General features: G+C 47.7%; 7 protein-coding genes across 7 annotated transcripts; 1 reads left to right on the top strand and 6 right to left on the bottom strand.

Moving 5' to 3' along the window:
• Window positions 1–326: 326 nt before the first annotated feature.
• Window positions 327–1,456, bottom strand: LY89DRAFT_740233 (oxidoreductase-like protein; the record flags this gene model as incomplete). The annotated part of the gene is made up of 3 exons (XM_018220562.1): window positions 327–529; window positions 588–1,147; window positions 1,200–1,456. 3 exons carry the CDS (start codon window positions 1,454–1,456, stop codon window positions 327–329), a joined length of 1,020 nt encoding a protein of 339 aa, XP_018064880.1.
• Window positions 1,457–1,995: 539 nt separating this feature from the next.
• On the bottom strand, window positions 1,996–4,046 carry LY89DRAFT_710763 (alcohol oxidase; the record flags this gene model as incomplete). Its single annotated transcript, XM_018217856.1, has 2 exons — window positions 1,996–3,906; window positions 4,029–4,046. 2 exons carry the CDS (start codon window positions 4,044–4,046, stop codon window positions 1,996–1,998), a joined length of 1,929 nt encoding a protein of 642 aa, XP_018064879.1.
• Window positions 4,047–5,151: 1,105 nt separating this feature from the next.
• LY89DRAFT_656337 (pectin lyase-like protein) lies at window positions 5,152–7,107 on the bottom strand (the record flags this gene model as incomplete). Its single annotated transcript, XM_018212378.1, has 6 exons — window positions 6,302–7,107; window positions 6,168–6,246; window positions 5,982–6,112; window positions 5,450–5,917; window positions 5,302–5,393; window positions 5,152–5,244 (listed from the first exon to the last, which is right to left on the bottom strand). Exons 1-6 carry the CDS (start codon window positions 6,675–6,677, stop codon window positions 5,152–5,154), a joined length of 1,239 nt encoding a protein of 412 aa, XP_018064878.1. The 5' UTR covers window positions 6,678–7,107.
• Window positions 7,108–7,185: 78 nt separating this feature from the next.
• Window positions 7,186–11,905, bottom strand: LY89DRAFT_627088 (nucleoporin-domain-containing protein). The gene is made up of 3 exons (XM_018211133.1): window positions 11,445–11,905; window positions 8,210–11,397; window positions 7,186–8,161 (listed from the first exon to the last, which is right to left on the bottom strand). The coding sequence occupies exons 1-3, from the start codon at window positions 11,722–11,724 to the stop codon at window positions 7,538–7,540; spliced, it is 4,092 nt and encodes a 1,363-aa protein (XP_018064877.1). The 5' UTR covers window positions 11,725–11,905; the 3' UTR covers window positions 7,186–7,537.
• Window positions 11,906–12,169: 264 nt separating this feature from the next.
• Window positions 12,170–13,572, bottom strand: LY89DRAFT_627084 (NAD(P)-binding protein). Its single transcript, XM_018211132.1, has 2 exons — window positions 13,369–13,572; window positions 12,170–13,319 (listed from the first exon to the last, which is right to left on the bottom strand). The coding sequence occupies exons 1-2, from the start codon at window positions 13,498–13,500 to the stop codon at window positions 12,456–12,458; spliced, it is 996 nt and encodes a 331-aa protein (XP_018064876.1). The 5' UTR covers window positions 13,501–13,572; the 3' UTR covers window positions 12,170–12,455.
• A 58-nt stretch (window positions 13,573–13,630) lies between these two features.
• On the top strand, window positions 13,631–14,755 carry LY89DRAFT_627081 (ergosterol 28). The gene is made up of 2 exons (XM_018211131.1): window positions 13,631–13,969; window positions 14,018–14,755. Exons 1-2 carry the CDS (start codon window positions 13,895–13,897, stop codon window positions 14,399–14,401), a joined length of 459 nt encoding a protein of 152 aa, XP_018064875.1. The 5' UTR covers window positions 13,631–13,894; the 3' UTR covers window positions 14,402–14,755.
• Window positions 14,529–15,869, bottom strand: LY89DRAFT_596325 (galactose-1-phosphate uridylyltransferase; the record flags this gene model as incomplete). Its single annotated transcript, XM_018209913.1, has 5 exons — window positions 14,529–14,755; window positions 14,810–15,436; window positions 15,487–15,619; window positions 15,669–15,720; window positions 15,769–15,869. 5 exons carry the CDS (start codon window positions 15,867–15,869, stop codon window positions 14,529–14,531), a joined length of 1,140 nt encoding a protein of 379 aa, XP_018064874.1.
• Between the last annotated feature and the right edge of the window lie 847 nt (window positions 15,870–16,716).

Raw genomic sequence — 16,716 nt, 5'->3', positions numbered from 1 at the left:
ATGCACTCAAAGGAGTTGCCAGATACACACCACATGGCTGCAGATGGTGGAATAATCCTCGCTTATACCCCTGAAAACCTGGGAGCAATCTTGCTGTTCAGTAATCAGCGAACGCATTCTATCCTTCCAGTTACACGAGGAGAAAACTCGGCATGCGGGGGCTTCTTCAATACGTCCGTAAACCCGGCACAGCTCTGACGGCTGCGCCTCGCTAAGCCATCATATCACCACAATTCCAGGTCGTGGAAGTACAGGAAGTCCAAAACTGGGAGTTCAATAGTACATGATGTATTGGCTGTAATTTGTGACGAGAAGACAGATCCATATTACAATTCAACGACCACCTTAGCAGCAGATACACCCTTCTTGAGAGTATCGAGACCCTCCTGAATATGATCTAGACCTCCTTTGATCACGATCGGATCAGGCTTTGGCAATAATTTGCCCTCTTTCAAAGCTTCAGGGACATACTTTCTCCACACCGCATCACCAACTTCTGGCTGCTTTGTTGCAATATCTATAGATGAAGCTACAAGGTATAGTATTAGCACCAACAAGAAGTTAAAGGAGATGCATTGGTTTCTCACCTCCAATTGCTTGCACATTGCTCGGTAAGCCTTCACTTGGTGCACCAAGCACAGTCACAACTTTTCCTCCTCCTAGCTGATGAACGATTTCAGCAGCTGCTTTCATCGTTTCCGGGAGCGATATGGCATCGTATGCACCAACGAACTGGCTTCCTTTAAGCACTGCGATGATATCTTCAACTACCGTTGGCGAAGAATGGTCAAAAACATGCTTCGCGCCCAATGACTTTAGAAAATCCAAGTTCTTTTTCGAGGCAGTTGAAACAACTTCCAATCCTGAAGCCACTGCAAACTGGATGGTTGTGCTGCCGACTGAAGAGCTGCCACCCCAAACGAGAATTGTTTGCCCAGAGGGCTTTGGATTGAGGGTTGGATATGGCACTTCGAGGTAACCTTTTTGGTAAAGCCCAGCTGCTGCAGTTGAGATTGCCAAGGGAAGGACTACAGCCTGTTCATAGGGAATGGAGTCTGGGATTGGAGAAACGGTGATCTCATACGCTACAGTATAGAGTTGAAATCCGCCGTATTTCGGTTCGTTGGTTATACGACCAAGTGCATGTCTTTCCAATGATTCGTCAACAGTGCTTCTCTAATTTATGACTCGCAACTTACGCTATCACCCGCTGGCCAACTCGGAGACGAGTGACATCTGCTCCTACTTCCACAATTTCGCCAGCAATATCCCTTCCCAAGATGTTGGGGTAGGGCTGGGATGCATGGCTATATGATTGGATCTTCCAGTCGACCGGATTGATTGCAACGTAAGCATTCTTGATGACTACTTGACCTGGACCTAGCTTCGCTTCAGGAGCAGAGTCAACTTCGAGGGATGTGCCAGGCGTTTTGATCCAAGCTGCCTGGTTAGCCATGTCGATGTAGACCGGAGAGATGCTTTGGAAAGCTAAGGAGTTCAATTGGAAATATGCCACTTAAAAAGTTCATGATGTGAGATGACGAGAATTTGTAAGCTCCGCGTAGCGCAATGCTGTGAAATCTGACGAGATTTGTGGCTGTCGGAGATAACCCACTTGCTAACCCCGAACTGGATTTGCAACTCTTTACCCTGTACGGCAATGAAGAGTAGGTTTCTTATTCTTTTTCAAGCGCGGTTATGTGTTATATACTGGCTACAATTTCATATGTTCGTACTCAACAATTTCTTTTCATATGATATCCGTAAAGGAGTGTTCTCGCTAAGCTTACGGGCTGCTTTCAGGCTCGCTTAGGGGGGTATGGCTCAGGGGGCTTCAACAGCAATTTCGCAAGCAACGGAACCTGTTGACAAAGATAACATACATAAATCCATTCCAGTCCGCATACTGGAAGAACTAGGGCAAGTTGCTTTTCATACAAAATGATCCCTTCCTCTTCCATTACCACTACAGTAAGAACAAGTGCCCACAATAAATCATTGAGACGCATCCTTAATGATCACATCAGCCGCCTTCTCACTGATCATATATATCGGCACAGCGATGAACATCCCAGGAGTCAACGGAAAAGAGCTTGCATCCACAACCCTCAATCCAGTCACATTCCTAACTCTGAAGCTCGAATCCAGAACCGCATTCGGGTCGTCGTCACTCCCGATTGCAGCTGTGCAGCTAGCATGATGGCCAAAAGCTTCATGTTTGATGAAATTCTTCGCATCGGCCTCAGTCGTAAAGTTTGGGCCAGGAAAAACTTCTTCAAAAGCACAGCCGTCACAGTTGAGCTCGTTGTTGACTTGCCGAGCAAATTGCACTCCCTCGTAGAAAGCTTGCAGATCTTTCTCATCAGCGCCATCTGTTGTGGTTCCAGTATCGAATGAGTTGAAGTTGATGATAGGTGTGTCCAAGGGATTGGTTGATCGGAGAGTCACTGTCCCAGCATGATTTCGGCCATGAGCTTTGAGAATGAACCAGGTCCACCATCCTTTCGCGGTGGATGGGAGAAGTTCGGTAACATTGGCCCAGCCAGGATAGAAACCTCGGAAGAAGACTGGACCTCCGAACAGAAACACATCAGGGTCCAGAACTGCAACGGATGACTTCTTTATTACTGCTAGTGGAAAGGCGTTTCCAGCGTAGAATCCCTTTTGTGCTGGTGTAGTACCGTTCTCCCACTTCTCAAGACAAAGATCGGGGTCCTCGGTGAGTAAGGAGCATCCATCCAATATTTCGAAAGTGGAATCGGTCTTGGTAACAACAGTCGTTTCGTATCGATCTTGAAGATTTGATCCAACTCCAGGAAGATCGGCAACAACTGGAATACCGAAGGACTCTAGTTCAGCTCTTGAACCGACACCACTGAGCTTGAGCAATTGCGGTGTGTTAAAACTTCCCGCAGATATGATGACTTCGCGACTTGCTTCAAAACAACCAGATCCGGTCGATGTTCCGGCGACTGATTTGGGCGTTGTTGAGTAAAGACCAACACCATCGAGATACTCGACTCCAGTAGCGCGAGGAGGACTTATGCCCTGATCGAAATTGATTTTCGTCACAAAAGTGTTGAGACGAACATCCAGATGATATTTTCGAGATCCATCGGCGTTGACAGCATTTGCAGTACTCAGAACGAAATCTCGTGGACTACTTCGCTTGCCATCCGAGACGGCTAGAGGTAGTTCATAAAATCCTTGCTTGTCGGTCTGCCCAGGTTTGTTCGAATCAGGCAGCATGATCTTCTGCAGCTCTTTGACAGTGCTTGGCGTAGCACCGACGGTGTGGTTGTTGATGACTCGAGCAGCAGCGGCAGCGTGGCACATTATCTTCGAGTCCTTGACTAGGATGGATTCATCCAAGACACTGGTACCTAACCATCCATTCCGTCCGTGTCCAGAAGCATGATGAGGTAAGTACTCGTTCCTCTCAAGCTTCTCGAAGTATATCCGCATGTTGTCTGGCGCCCAAGATGAATCGCCTGTGAGGTTGGCTATGTAATCCCAATCACTATCATGGGCATAGAGGGACACCATTGCGTTGTGTGTAGCACAGCCCCCAAGCGTTCCAGCCCTTGGATACAGAACTCCCAAAGGTTTTGACCCCACAGGCGGATCGGGACCAGAGAAGTAGTCACCAGAAGGTGTTTGCCATGTGAATTTGCTGTCTTGCTCTTGTCGATCTATGGTTGGGAAGTGATTGATGAAGTAGTTCCATTGCATTGGAGCATATTGTGTTGATAGTGGCCATAACGTAGGTACTTCCTCTTGGTAGCTGGTGCCTTGATCATTTCCGGCGTCGATTAGGAGGACTTTGAACCCAGCGATGGCAAGTCTTGAAGCAAGAGGGCCTCCACCAGGACCGGAGCCAACAACGATGTAGTCGTAGACCTCTGTCTGTTCTGAGTTAGAGGAATTGATGGACTTTGTCGCTGTTTCGTCCCTTGAAAATGTATTCGAAGCATGCCTAGTTGTGGTTAGTTGGTGTGTGTCGAAAGTTTGGACACCTTTCCACATACACTGTCGCAGCAGAGCATAGAAATATAGACAACGATTCTAGAACGTATTCTAACTTCATTTTGAACAACGTAAGAGTCTTGGCAATTGTGGGAATCGAATGATGGGCAAGTGAATTTCGATCTGGAGGAGGAGCCCTTACATACCCAGTTTTCCCCGCTTTCGGATTTGCCCTCTTGATGGATCATTTTTCAAGGGCACTATTCTCGCAGATTCCTTCAAAGATCGAAAATCTCGATCGAAATCGTCGATTGAGATGGGTCCGAAGTCCGCTAAAAGAACTTTCAGTAAATGATAATCTGGTTCGTGCACCCATTCATTAAAGAACCATTCTTCCTCCGTCCAAGTTCCCGTTTGTGACTGTGGCTAAGAAGTGCGGAAAGAAGAGTTTCCGGACAGTAGCCCTCGTGCAATTGTCCGAGGAAGACTTTTGGTAACAATCATGCCGCAAGACCCAGAGATAATTTGACCGAGCGCCATTTTTCATGTTCCGGGTAGTACTTACTACATAACAATATTGAGTTATGTACTAACAGAGACCAAAGGTAGACTCGGACTTATGGTACCCGGGATTCTACTCGTTGATGAGATCATGCTTGTGGTATACGACATGTATCTTTAGCTTATAATTCTCCTGTCGGAACATACGACGACCGGCATAGCTTTCAAACAGCTACATGGGGATTGGAGTTGTTTCAGCACCTATTGCTCGGAAGCCGTGTCGCTCGTACCTTGTCCTACTTCGAGGCCCAAGATCCGAGGAGTCAGCACAGCCACAAAATCGTTCGTGATACCCATGGAAAACGTTAGGGATAGTACACAGAGGGAAATTCACATGTTACAGAGCACTAATTCCTTTCGCGCCTCAGCAGAGACAACTATCTCCAAGTAGGATCTTCATCACGACGCACAGAAAAGAACTAGAAACTTGGTTCTCTCAAGAAAGGTGAATCTCCGCGAGGCTCAAGACTTTGGGACTGCTTTGTGACAATGACCAACCGTGGTCAAGAGCATAACATTAAAAGTAACAGAGGGACCAACGCACTTGTTGGCTGAAAGTCTCAGCATAGATGACAGCGAAGTAGAAGAGAGTTCGGAGATCTTAGCCCGTTCTTTCTATGAGTCCTAGTCTCGAGTAATTGTGCTGTTCGTACAAGTAATACCCATTCCAGTGATTCCATTCAATCCAGTACATTCCTCCGAAGCTGGCTTTCCACTCTATGACGCACGATTAGCTATCACAAAATCACAAGAGGATGATCGTTATTAACCTACCGACGTTCTCAAGTCGATTCCCGAGAAGTGAAAATCCTGACAATGAGCATGATCTTGACACAGCAAATACAATCCCTTGTCCGGATTTTGATCTTCGCCTAATTGTCAGCCTTTCACTCCTCCGTTTCCATGAGAGGATGATACCTACCAAGACTAGCATACCAACAAGGATCTGTCACACAACTCCCATCACCAATAACATCAGCCGTCGTCCCCGTGATATTCTCCCAAGTAAACCCCTTCGTAAAAGCTGCAATCCTAGTCGCTGCCCCCGTAACCGGCTTCTCCTGATCCTGATACGTTTCCGTAAAATGAATCGGATAGCTAACATTCCTCATCTCAAAATTTCTCCAAGTGACATTCGTCATGTTACACGTTGTACCCAAGACGCCTTTGAATCTGGCGCCCATTAATGAATCATAGATCAAGGCGTTTTCGAACAAGTAGTTGCCTCCCGAGCCAGAGGAACAGGATGCGGAGACGCCGTGGGTTCCGGACGCGATGATGTTGCGGACTGTGACGTTGGAGGCTGATGGAGAGACGTTGATCATGTCGTCGCCGTTGTGGATTTCGAAGGTGTCGATGAGAACGTTTGATGCGGAGAGATCAATCCCGTCTGCGATATTCATCAGCTTCACTGGTCCTACATTTCAGATCATCAACCTTGACAAAACACTTACCCGTATTGAAAGGAAACCCATCACTAGACCTCGCATCTATGAACGTATTCCTCATCTCCACATTGCTTCCCCCAATAGAAAACACCCACGCCACCGGCTTCAAAACTTTGATATTCTCAATCTTCAAATTCCTGTCCGAATTTAGCGACTGTTCCCCAGAGTGAGTTCGTTCAGCAGGTGACTTACGTGACCGAGAAGCTGAAGAAATGAGGCCGATAAGTATTATTATCATTACCCGCCATCGACCACCATTGCTCTCCATGCCCTGAAAACACAGGTCAAAATCCAACCTTCTCCAAATCATTACGAAATTCACTCACCTTCGAACCATCCCCCATCCTCCTTTCCACTCCCTGCAAACCTAACATCCTTCCCCTTGACCGTAATCCAACGCCCGCTATAAATTTTCGGATTCCCTACCACAGCTTCAACCACACTTACATCACTCGGCAAACTAACATTCCCCTCAAACAATAAATCCACATTATTCAAATTCGTGAACGAGAGAGGCGTGAGAAGGTTGTATGTTTGACCGGCTGAAAAGACGATAGTTGAGTTTGTGAGGCAGGATGAGGAGGCTGAGAGGATGGCGGGTGTGTCATCTCCGTTTAGGGTGGAGTTTTTGGGCATTATGCACCTCTTGGCCGTGATGAAGATGGGATAAAGGACCAGGGGGAGGAAGTTGTTGAGCCGCATGATTGAGTTGTTTCTGGAGGAACGACCAAAATGATCAATTGCATGAAGTCTGTGAAAAAAAACACAAAGGTAAACTCCTGCTCCCGCCTTTACATGATATGAAGATACGACAGTCCTGGTACTTTTCCATGATCAATTAGAGTAAGCTAATTAGCAACTGCGGGGATAAAAGATCTTCACCCCACACTCCAGATTAACCATCGGAACGGAACATCCTGAAGGATGTAAATTTCGCTTGCCAATCAATTGAAGATTCATTTCAGGTACCATGAAACATGCTTTAGGTTCGCTTCATTTCTTCCACGAATCGGAGACTTTGGGACACATATTTGTCATTGCATTATTCAGAAACACGAGAAGGAATTGGAATGAAACAAACGCAATAAAACGTGAAGAACGAAATGCAAGATCACAAGTTTGGAACAGAGCAAGCCACTTGGCACTCACGTCCCCTATCTCCGAACCACAAAATTCACACTCACAACCCGCAGAGCCAAGACCCAAAATCCATGAATACTCTACCACCGTACAATCAAATTTGGTATCAAAAAGCTCGCGCAACTCTAAAGTACAATGCATATGTGCAAGAACCTGATTTACTTTGCTCCGCTTGCTATGCTTTTCATCCTTCTGACCACAAAAATTCCTTTCTTCTCATAACCTCAAAAACTCGTTCCTTTCCTCTCCCGTCTAGCAGTGGTAGTAGGAATGAGAACGAAAAGCCGCCTGCATGCTAGGTAATACCCCATACCTGTTGAACGCCTGCAAAAATGCCCGAAGAGTTCCATATCACATCATATCCCATTCTCGCTTTTCCTCCCTTTCCAATAATATAACTGGTGCTCATCAGATTAATGGACTCATCTGAAAGACCTCAAGATCTTTCTCCTCAGCTCTGCGCACTTCTCCACATCCTGTTGTCTCAACGCATCTCCACCAGCGCCCAAGACCTCAAGCAACTGTGAAATGTCTTGCGCATTCTCTTCGCTCCCAAACAGACGATTGTTGTTGCGTTCGCAGTCCAAGAACCACTGCTCAAGAACATACAAAAGATGTGAGGCAAGGATCTGCTTCCGGCGACCGGTGAAAGGGGTGATGTTGCTATACCACATCGACTGCAAGATTTGCACAATTGTTTCGAAAGCAAACTCGACTTCCATGAAGAGATCCGGAAGCCAGAACTCGGGCCCAACTCCATTTTGATTCTCGATGGCATATCGCTCCAGAAGAGATATGAGGAATTGCGGAGAAAAGCAAATTTCGGATGAGCCAAGACGTTGATGCATGGCGCGGACCATAGTGATGATGGCTTCATATGGTTGCTGATTCGCGTTATCACCGGCTTCAACGACTTTGTTGTGGGTTTGGTCGACGAGAGCTTGCCACGTTGCGTTTATATCGGCTTCGTTGCGATGATCGGCAGCTTCGTAGATGCTGAGGCAGATATCATGGTAGGATGCTTGATCCGCGTATGCATTGAACAGCTGTAGCAGGTTAGGAACAGCACAGTGCAATAGTCGAGGAAAACTTACATCTGATAGGGGAATAATGGGACCATTAAGCTCAGCGACAATCTCATCACGTCTCTGCACTTGAATTCTCTGATCGTGTCTTAATCTCTGCAGAAGCTCATCTTGAATCATGGCCACATCGAGCAACTCCGAGACTTCGTACTGCAAAGCATGTCGTGCTTGCCTGCCAATACCAAGACTTTGGGCCAAAGCATTCGCCTTAGCTCTGCTGAGATACTCAATGCGCTGAGCGAGGGGGATGATGAAAGTACTCTTGGCCAATTCCAATTGCACAGCAGCAGCTTCGTAAAATTGATTGCGGTGAACGTGGAATTTCCAGAGTAAGTCGGCTCGATCAAACCTTTGACTTGCTGACTTCGTGAGGAACTGGACAATGAAAGCAGATTCCACAGACAGTAACATGTCGACCCAGCCCTGACTGAGATACCACTCATATAAGTTGTATTGGAACAACTCATCGTCCGATTCGTTGACAACAGCATGTGCCTCGTTACGCTTTGTGGCAGTCAAAGTAAGTCGACCGTCCAGCATCTCCGGTTCTGCACTGGTAGAGGCATCGACAACAAGTAGAATGCGATGAATAAGATCGTAACATCTGCTCCTGAATGCGTAGAGAGGAGCACGAGCATCGTCAACAGGTTTATTTTCATTGACCCATGATAATGCACGATTGCCGCGATCAGATTCGTGAGCAACTAGAAGTGCTAGGCTAATGGCACCAGCATAAAACTGAAGTTGCGTAAATTGATCAGCAGCAGTTTCCAGATTGTCAAACGACAGAGCACCAGCAACTTGTTGGAAAAGCTTCAAGCTCTCGTTGAGTAGCTTGCGACCCATATCGCTGTTTGCACCGACTTCAGAAGCCTTCTTCAATTGCTCTTGAGCTTTGAAGATGATTACGTCGTCAGCGCTGCAGAAGCTACCACATCGGCGTCGAAGTGCCTCAGCAACTGTATCCACATTCGAGCCATTGGCGATATTCCGATTGACGATGGCCTTGACAAGGACCTTTGCGAGTTCTTTGCCCTGATCCGAGGAAAAGAGGATTTCGTAGGTAAGATCTCGTAGTCGTTGCTTGACCCCATCATCAAGAGTACTCCAAATCTGGTCAACTCGCTCATCAAACAGCATCTGAACGAATGATATACCTTCAATGATGCTCGAGTTCAATTTTTGAAGAGAGTAGAGAGCTTGATGCTCGCCCTGAAGAGCAATTGCTTCTTGTTGGCTGGCAGTTCGCTGCAGACTCTCGGGGCCAGCGAGACCTTCAATGAATGATTTATTCTTGTCTAAGAAGGTTGCCAACTTCGTCAAATCCTCCTGGATCGCGATAAGCTTGGCCAATGGAACAGTTGTGTTGATTTGTGTAGGCGCGCTTGGCGTCTTTGGGACGATTTGAGTGATGACAGATGACTTCCAGACGGAACGAACAAGCCTGCCCATGTACAGAGCTAAACCTTCGTGGCGAGATGATGGTCGGACGTTGTCAATGGCTTGCGATGGCTCAGAAACCATATTCTGGTCAACCGAAGGTCGTCCACCAAACTCGACAAAACACTTGCGTGCCAATTCCAATGTTTCAGGGTTGTTGACTCGAGCAAGTCTTGGGTCACCCGGTGTGATATCGCTGCCTTGACCACACGCTACGGCTAGAGCAGTAGCAGTCGTCTCAGCTCGACCGTAATTGCGGATGAACTTCTTAATCTCATTCTCAAGCGCTTCCTCGCCACCTTGATTTCGGATCGCAGATGCAAAGATGTCAACCAATCGTCTTCGTCGAATGATATGGATGCCAGTATTGGTGAGAATAGCAACCTCCTGTGGGGCTTCATCGTACTGCACAGCGAGCTCGTTACCAAAGCCGATGGGCTGTGATGCAGCAGCGAATGGTTTGGTGACAAGGCCGACATCCTCAGCATGGCTGTTCAAATTGAGCCAGCAAGCCTGTTCAAAGTACTTGGAAGCTTGAACACTGATATCTCGAGACTGGAAGGCTATCCGACCTGTATCAGGACCAGAAAGGAAGAGAGAATCCCGACCTTGGTTTTCACTCTTGCGAACGAAAGCGAAGAAGAGTCCAGGTGGGAAGCGTAGACCCGTCTGTGTAAATGAGAGTGCGAGAGATGAAGTGTCAGTGGCTGGTTCAGAAGCACCATATGAAGAAACTGACTGGCTTTGGCCAGCAGGTTTCGAATCGATGCGAGGTGGAAACTTGATGTGCTGTACCTGCATACTTTGAGGAGCGCCTTGTGATGTACCGTATGCATAGCCTCGAGTTGCACTCAAGAAAAGTCTGCAGCCGGTACTAGTAGTAGCCATGAGATGTAGCTTCGAGCCTTCCTTAGCGGAGATAGGGCTGATGGAGCAAATCTTCATGGTGTTTGTGAGGAGTGTCGATTGTGAGATCATGTGACTAATATCTCGAAGAAACTCCTGTCTCTTCTTTTCGATGGCTTGGGTGAGTGTCGTGGGGCTGTCCATATGAAATGTCCGAATAGACGACTCGGATGAAAGGGTATACAGTAGTCGTCTGCTATCATCCACCACCATCATTACAACATGCTCCTGTGAATTCCCAGCCCAAATCGCAGGTACCAGAGATGTGTAGCCAGGGCTCGTATGGTTGATCCGACTACATCTGCTGGCGAACCACTTCTCCTCCTGTTGATATGTGAGTTCGTAGACCTCGTTATCTGCCTTTCCAGCAAAGAATATGCGTCCAGTAACCGCAGAACCTTCGATGACCTGAACATTGATGCCTCGGATTGAAAGTGACATCTTCGTCTGATACAACGCAACGGTCTTCACTCCAGCAGCAGTCGTACCAGCCGCAACGCCCAGTAAAATCATTTCTGCCGTAGTAGCAACTACCAGCAAGTGTGTAATATCCTTAACAAAGACTCCAGCTCTTGGCTTCACCATTTTTACAGCCGTAATGCTATTCGACTGCTCCTCAAACCCAATGAGCTCAGGATTTGGATTCGTATAGTCCCACAGATACAGCGCATTATCGATCGTAACCCAAGCATGGTTCAGTTCAGCAAATAGGCCCATCATGGTCGAGACCTCAGCTTGGTTGTATTGCTCGAAAATTCGGTCAGGGATATCGTACATCTTCGTTCGATGGAAGGGCGACCAAGCAGCCTCCGTAGTCGGGTTTGGGAGATCATAGTCGGAGGAGATGCCCTCTGCGCATGGTGTTAGCTTTGTTCTCCCAGTCTCGAGGCCTACTTACGTCTCACATAGCTATCAAGGTCGGGGAAGCTTGCTTCACGCTGGAGAACCTCATTGATGGTTCGAGCAGCTCTTTGGACTGGTTGTAGAGCTTGTGGAGCCGGAGGTTGGCGCGATTGAGGATTTGGTTGTCCATCATTTGGATCTGGCCCTGGTGGTGGTCGAGGCTGACCTGTGAATGAGGGCTGGCGGATTGGTGCGCCTTGAGCAAATCTCGAAGGAGCTGGCGTAGCAAAGTATGCGCCTGGCAGAGGACGCTGAGGAGTTGCTGCGAACGACATGATTGCTTGAGAGCAGCTGCAGGAGCTGTCGCGATGCCAGACAAAGTTGAGAGGATGGCTGACCAGCTGCTGCAGTAAATTAATTATTAGAAAGTCGACATGAAAAAGCTATGGTAGCTAGAGGACAGGAAATTGTTGTACCAGGAGGAGACTGAGCGCAGTCGTGGTAATGGAAGCTTGTCAACAGGCACTTTCGAGATACGCCTCGAAGACGCGTTGAGGCTCGTCGTTAAAAAATTACGAGTCACGTGCTTGTCAAGAACAATAAGGAAGAGAAGCACAATAGGAAGGCGAGGTGATGAAAACAAGTGAATGTCTGGGACTTGGAGGAAATTGGGAAGAATATTTCTACAAAGAGCATTAGATGATTACAACTTTATTGCGCCGAAGATACTGACATAAATAAATTTTTGCTCCAATTTCTCTACGCTAGCCGCTGAAAAGCCAGCGGTATTCGATATGCACCGAAATTGCAATGGAAAAAGGATAGAACAGTCTGGTCATAACGTATAAAAATGATCGTTTATATGGACACTATCACAGGGAAGCCAATATTCGAAGGCTTGTAGCTCTCCTGCATCCCCAATTCCATGGCACCCGGAATTCCTTTGAACCTGCTCTCAGAACCTTCCACCAACACCGAAGCCAAATCTTTCTCCCATGTGCGCTTCTTTCTGCATTGCCACCCTATCCCCTCCCAGCTCAATTCGAGCCAGTTTCTCTGACACTGCTCACGCCTTCTTTGCATCTCTCTCCGCCTTCCTCAACGCCCGCTTCCTAATATCCTCATGCATCTTTCTATTTTGGATAACCGCAAACTCACTCCCGAGACCAACCGTATTCTCAATCCACCATTGCATCAAAGCATGGCCCCAGAACGGCGTACTCGTGAATGCCATTTGCTGTGCACCACCACTCCTCCCCACCTTGCTCAAAACACTCTTGACGAAATTCCTTGGGTTGGGAATAAAAGCACTCGTCTTCCTGATCTTGCTCATGGCCGTTGTAACCAGATAGCTGAGAACCAACTCCACATCAACTCCCGAGCCCTTCAGTTCTCCCGCTAGAGCCGTTGACCAATGTTGCAAGAATGCCTTAGACCCAGAATAAGTCGCCAGTAGAGGGGTAGGTAGAAGCCCACCAAAAGAGCCCATGGTAAGGATCAAGCCCCTCTTCCTTTGTACCATGCCCGGCGCCACAATCTGCGTAACCCTCAACGTAGCTATACAATTAATAGCAATGATATCCCTCATCTCATCCTTGGGCGTAATAATGAACGGCACAGGAATAGAATGACTCTGTCCGACATTATTAACCAAAATACCCACATCCAGCCCATCAACCAGCGCCTTCAGCTTCGCATAATCGCCCTCGTCATTCTTCGAGAAGTCCATGGCCAGGATCTTGACCTGGATATTGGAGCCCGCATATTTCTGCGTGATTTCCGTGGAGAGAGTTTGGAGTTTGGATTCGGTGCGGGAGATGAGGACGAGGTTGAAACCTTTCTGTGCGAGTTGGATCGCGTATTCTTTTCCAAGGCCGTCGGAGGCTCCGGTGATTACTGCCCAAGTTCCTTTATTGCCGTAAGTGCGTAACTATTTCAATCAGCTTTTGTCTGTGTATTGAGAGGGTGAGAATCCTTACGTTCTTCCCACTTAGAACAAACAAGCTGAGCAGCAAACGGATGTAATTGAATATCTTGATGCCCAAGAACACGGCACCAATTCCGGCAGAGGCGCCTAGCAGCGGCTTCGGAATTTTATCCAGGACATCCATTGTGCTGTTTTGAGATTTGTGATGTTCGTGAAGTGAGGGTCGAGGTTGTTGAGTATTCGGTTGAGCTTGGGGCTTTTTTAAGCTATCAATGCGACCCGCTGGCTCTTTCTCTTTTTTTTGACGCGACGCGATTTGCTGATCGATCACGTCAAACCATAACTCTCTCTCTCTGTTCAAGAATAATATCTTGCGCCTACAACTTCACAGAGGAGTGAGATCATTACTAAGATATCAATTGAAGCTTCAGTTAGCTTAGATAACTGCCAACATCTACATAATTGTCAATCTCCCGTTTCGGGAAGCAATTCTCTTGCGCATCACCATCCAGCACTCAGACCACAAATACATCTGAAGCGCCATCTAAACCAACACAACAGCCTAATCACAAGCAACAATGGCATCCTTCCTCACCCAATTCACCTCCTACCTCCCCCAACACCCCGGCCTCCTCCCACAATGGCTCCTCCTGGTCCGTCCCTCCCTCACCTCTCCAAGCTCCCCTACTAACACCCACCAGGTCTCCATAATCTCAGTCGGAAACTCCATCCAAGCCTACTCTACCCTAGAATTCACCTCGCAAGTCTACGCTGGCTGGTCTTCCCATCCCGGCCAAACGCCCTCCTCCACCACCAGCCCCGCGACACCGCTCTCCTCGCGGACCTTCGGGACATGGACGCTGATCCAATCCATCGTGCGCATGTACGCTGCGTACAACATCGACAATCCGCAGATATACCAGATGGCGGTGCTCACGTACGTGGTTGCCTGGCTACATTTCATGAGCGAGTGGTGGGTGTTTGGGACGGCGAGGTGGGGAAGGGGATTGGCGGGGCCGGTGGTGGTTGCGACGGGGAGTTTGGCGTGGATGTGGATGCAGTGGGGATATTATGTTCCTGCTTGAAGGGTGTATATGTCGGAAAAGATGTACAAACGACTATCTAGCAGAAGGAGAGAGCTGGATAGATGTAGATATTCTCTAATGTCTAATGCCAAAACCCAAACGACCTCCGATGCTTTCCAAGGACGCCTCACTGCAAATGCTTCCTATACAACTCACCTCCACAATCATCCCTAAGTCTCTTCGCCGCTTGCTCGGGGGTTATATCTCGTTGCGGCTCGGCCATAAGCTCGTATCCAACCAAGAACTTCCTAACGGTAGCACTACGCAGCAGAGGAGGATAGAAATGCATATGAAAATGCGAACTCTCAATCTCCTCCTCCGTGCCCTCAAGTGGCGCCTGATGAATACCAGAACCTGCCTATATCAACACACCATACAACAACAAGAAAAGGGAGTGGGGAAACCCACTATAAGGAAAGCTCGTCTCAAACAAATTATCATACCGCCTCGTAACCTCCGCCACCGCCTCCGCAAACCCCAATTTCTCCTCCTCACTAAAATCCACCAAAGCCCTCCTATGCTCTTTACTGATAATCATAACCTCAAACGGCCAAGTAGCCCACCACGGAACAACGACAAGAAACCCTTTATTCTGGAACACGATCCTTTCTTCCTTCTCCATCTCCACTTTGACATAATCAGCTAGCAAACTCCGCCCATTCTCCTTCCGGTATTTCTGCAACTGGATAAGTTCCTCTGCAGGTTCTTCTGGCAAGCCAGTAGTGGTCCAGATCTGGCCGTGAGGGTGCGGATTCGAGCATCCCATCGCCGCGCCCTTGTTTTCGAATATCTGCATCCATCTCAGTTGCGAACTTGGTGGACTTAAGGGTAACTTTTGTGTTTCCTTGACTTCGATTTTCGAGAGGGGATTCGAAGGCGAGAGGTGCGCGGCGTAGATTTGCGTCCACATTTGTACTACCGGGAGGATTTGAGCAGGAGTGAGGTCCGCGAGCGTGAGGTTATGGGAGGGCGAGAAGGTTATTACGTAGCATCTGCCAGTTACCGGGTCGGCGCGGAGGAGGAGGCTTGAGAGGTCTGTGGTCTGTTAGTGTTTACTTTACGAGAGAAGACGACGGGGGAGCTACCTTTCGAGGCTTCTGGCTTGTATTCTGCTTGTGATTCTTTCACAGCGCTGTAGTCATTGACGAATACGAATGGCTCGACATATTTGGGATTGGTATCGCCTTGGGCGCGTTTGTTTCCAGGACAGAGGTAGCACTGGGTATGATCAGGAGAAATATCGAGAGTAAAGATTTGTGTCGCATACCGCTGGATCGTATTCTGGTAAGGTAATTTTGGATGGAGATTCTTGCTGGCCTCTGGAGAATGTTTAGAAGGTATATGCAGACTTGGGCGGAGGCTCTTACTGCCACGGTCTCTTCGTTCGATGTGGGGAGACAAGCAACCAGCTACCCCGCAATGGATTGTAGCGGCGATGCGAGATGTCGTTGAGGATTGCTTCTGGCATTTTTGTAGTAGATGAAAAGAAAGAGAGAGCGATAGCAATAAAGAAATGAATTGATTATGTACATAAAGTTTTGTAAGAGAGAGAGAAAGGACCAACAAGAAATAGTAGGACAGAATAGGCATGTCATGGTACCAATGGCGGGGTTCTCTCGGCCCTTTTTGATGCGCTCCAATCCCTAATCTGCCCTGAAAACCTTACACATCAACCTGGTGAACTGCCAAGTCTTGCCAAACATCACCTGTCGTCTTGTCACGAATACAACTTCTCATCCAACTCCCGGTAGTTTAAAGTTGGAATAGCACGTAACATGGGCAAATTCAAGCGGATTTTTCTATTGAGTGCTCAATTAAGAACAAAGGTGTCATTGCGTCAACGCATATAATGCGGCAGTATACCCTATGTAAAAGTTCACAGGCAATGTGCTGTACTGAATGCAAGATTGCGTAAGTTTAGTACTCCAGACATTGGACAGACATTGCTATACAATTCTACTGCATTCGGCTTAGCGGCCAGAGTTGTTTCCAGTTTTGTGAGAAGGTAGGTTTGGAGTTTCTTCTTTCAATTCTATTCCTGAGTCTGTCCACCTCAACAACACAACTTCAGAAAAACACCCCTCGGTCTGACTCTATCAGAATTATCTGGTAGAGATCGTCATCAGTTCTCTGCTACTCTTTCAAACTTGACGCACGTCCACAGAGACCTCAACGTTTCACACCTCCATGCAAACAGCTCCAGGTCGTAACTTGTCTTGCAAAATGTATACTCCTAGACAAACACAAGAGGTGGAACAATCACAACATGTGGGACGAACCGTTCTCGTTGCAGCGCTCATTAGACTTCAGACTGT

The sequence above is a fragment of the Mollisia scopiformis genome (assembly GCF_001500285.1).
Source record: "Mollisia scopiformis unplaced genomic scaffold LY89scaffold_26, whole genome shotgun sequence".
NCBI classification, from domain to species: domain Eukaryota; kingdom Fungi; phylum Ascomycota; class Leotiomycetes; order Helotiales; family Mollisiaceae; genus Mollisia; species Mollisia scopiformis.
The sequence above is the reverse complement of the archived record's forward strand: the minus strand, read 5'-3'. Positions and strand labels throughout refer to the sequence as shown.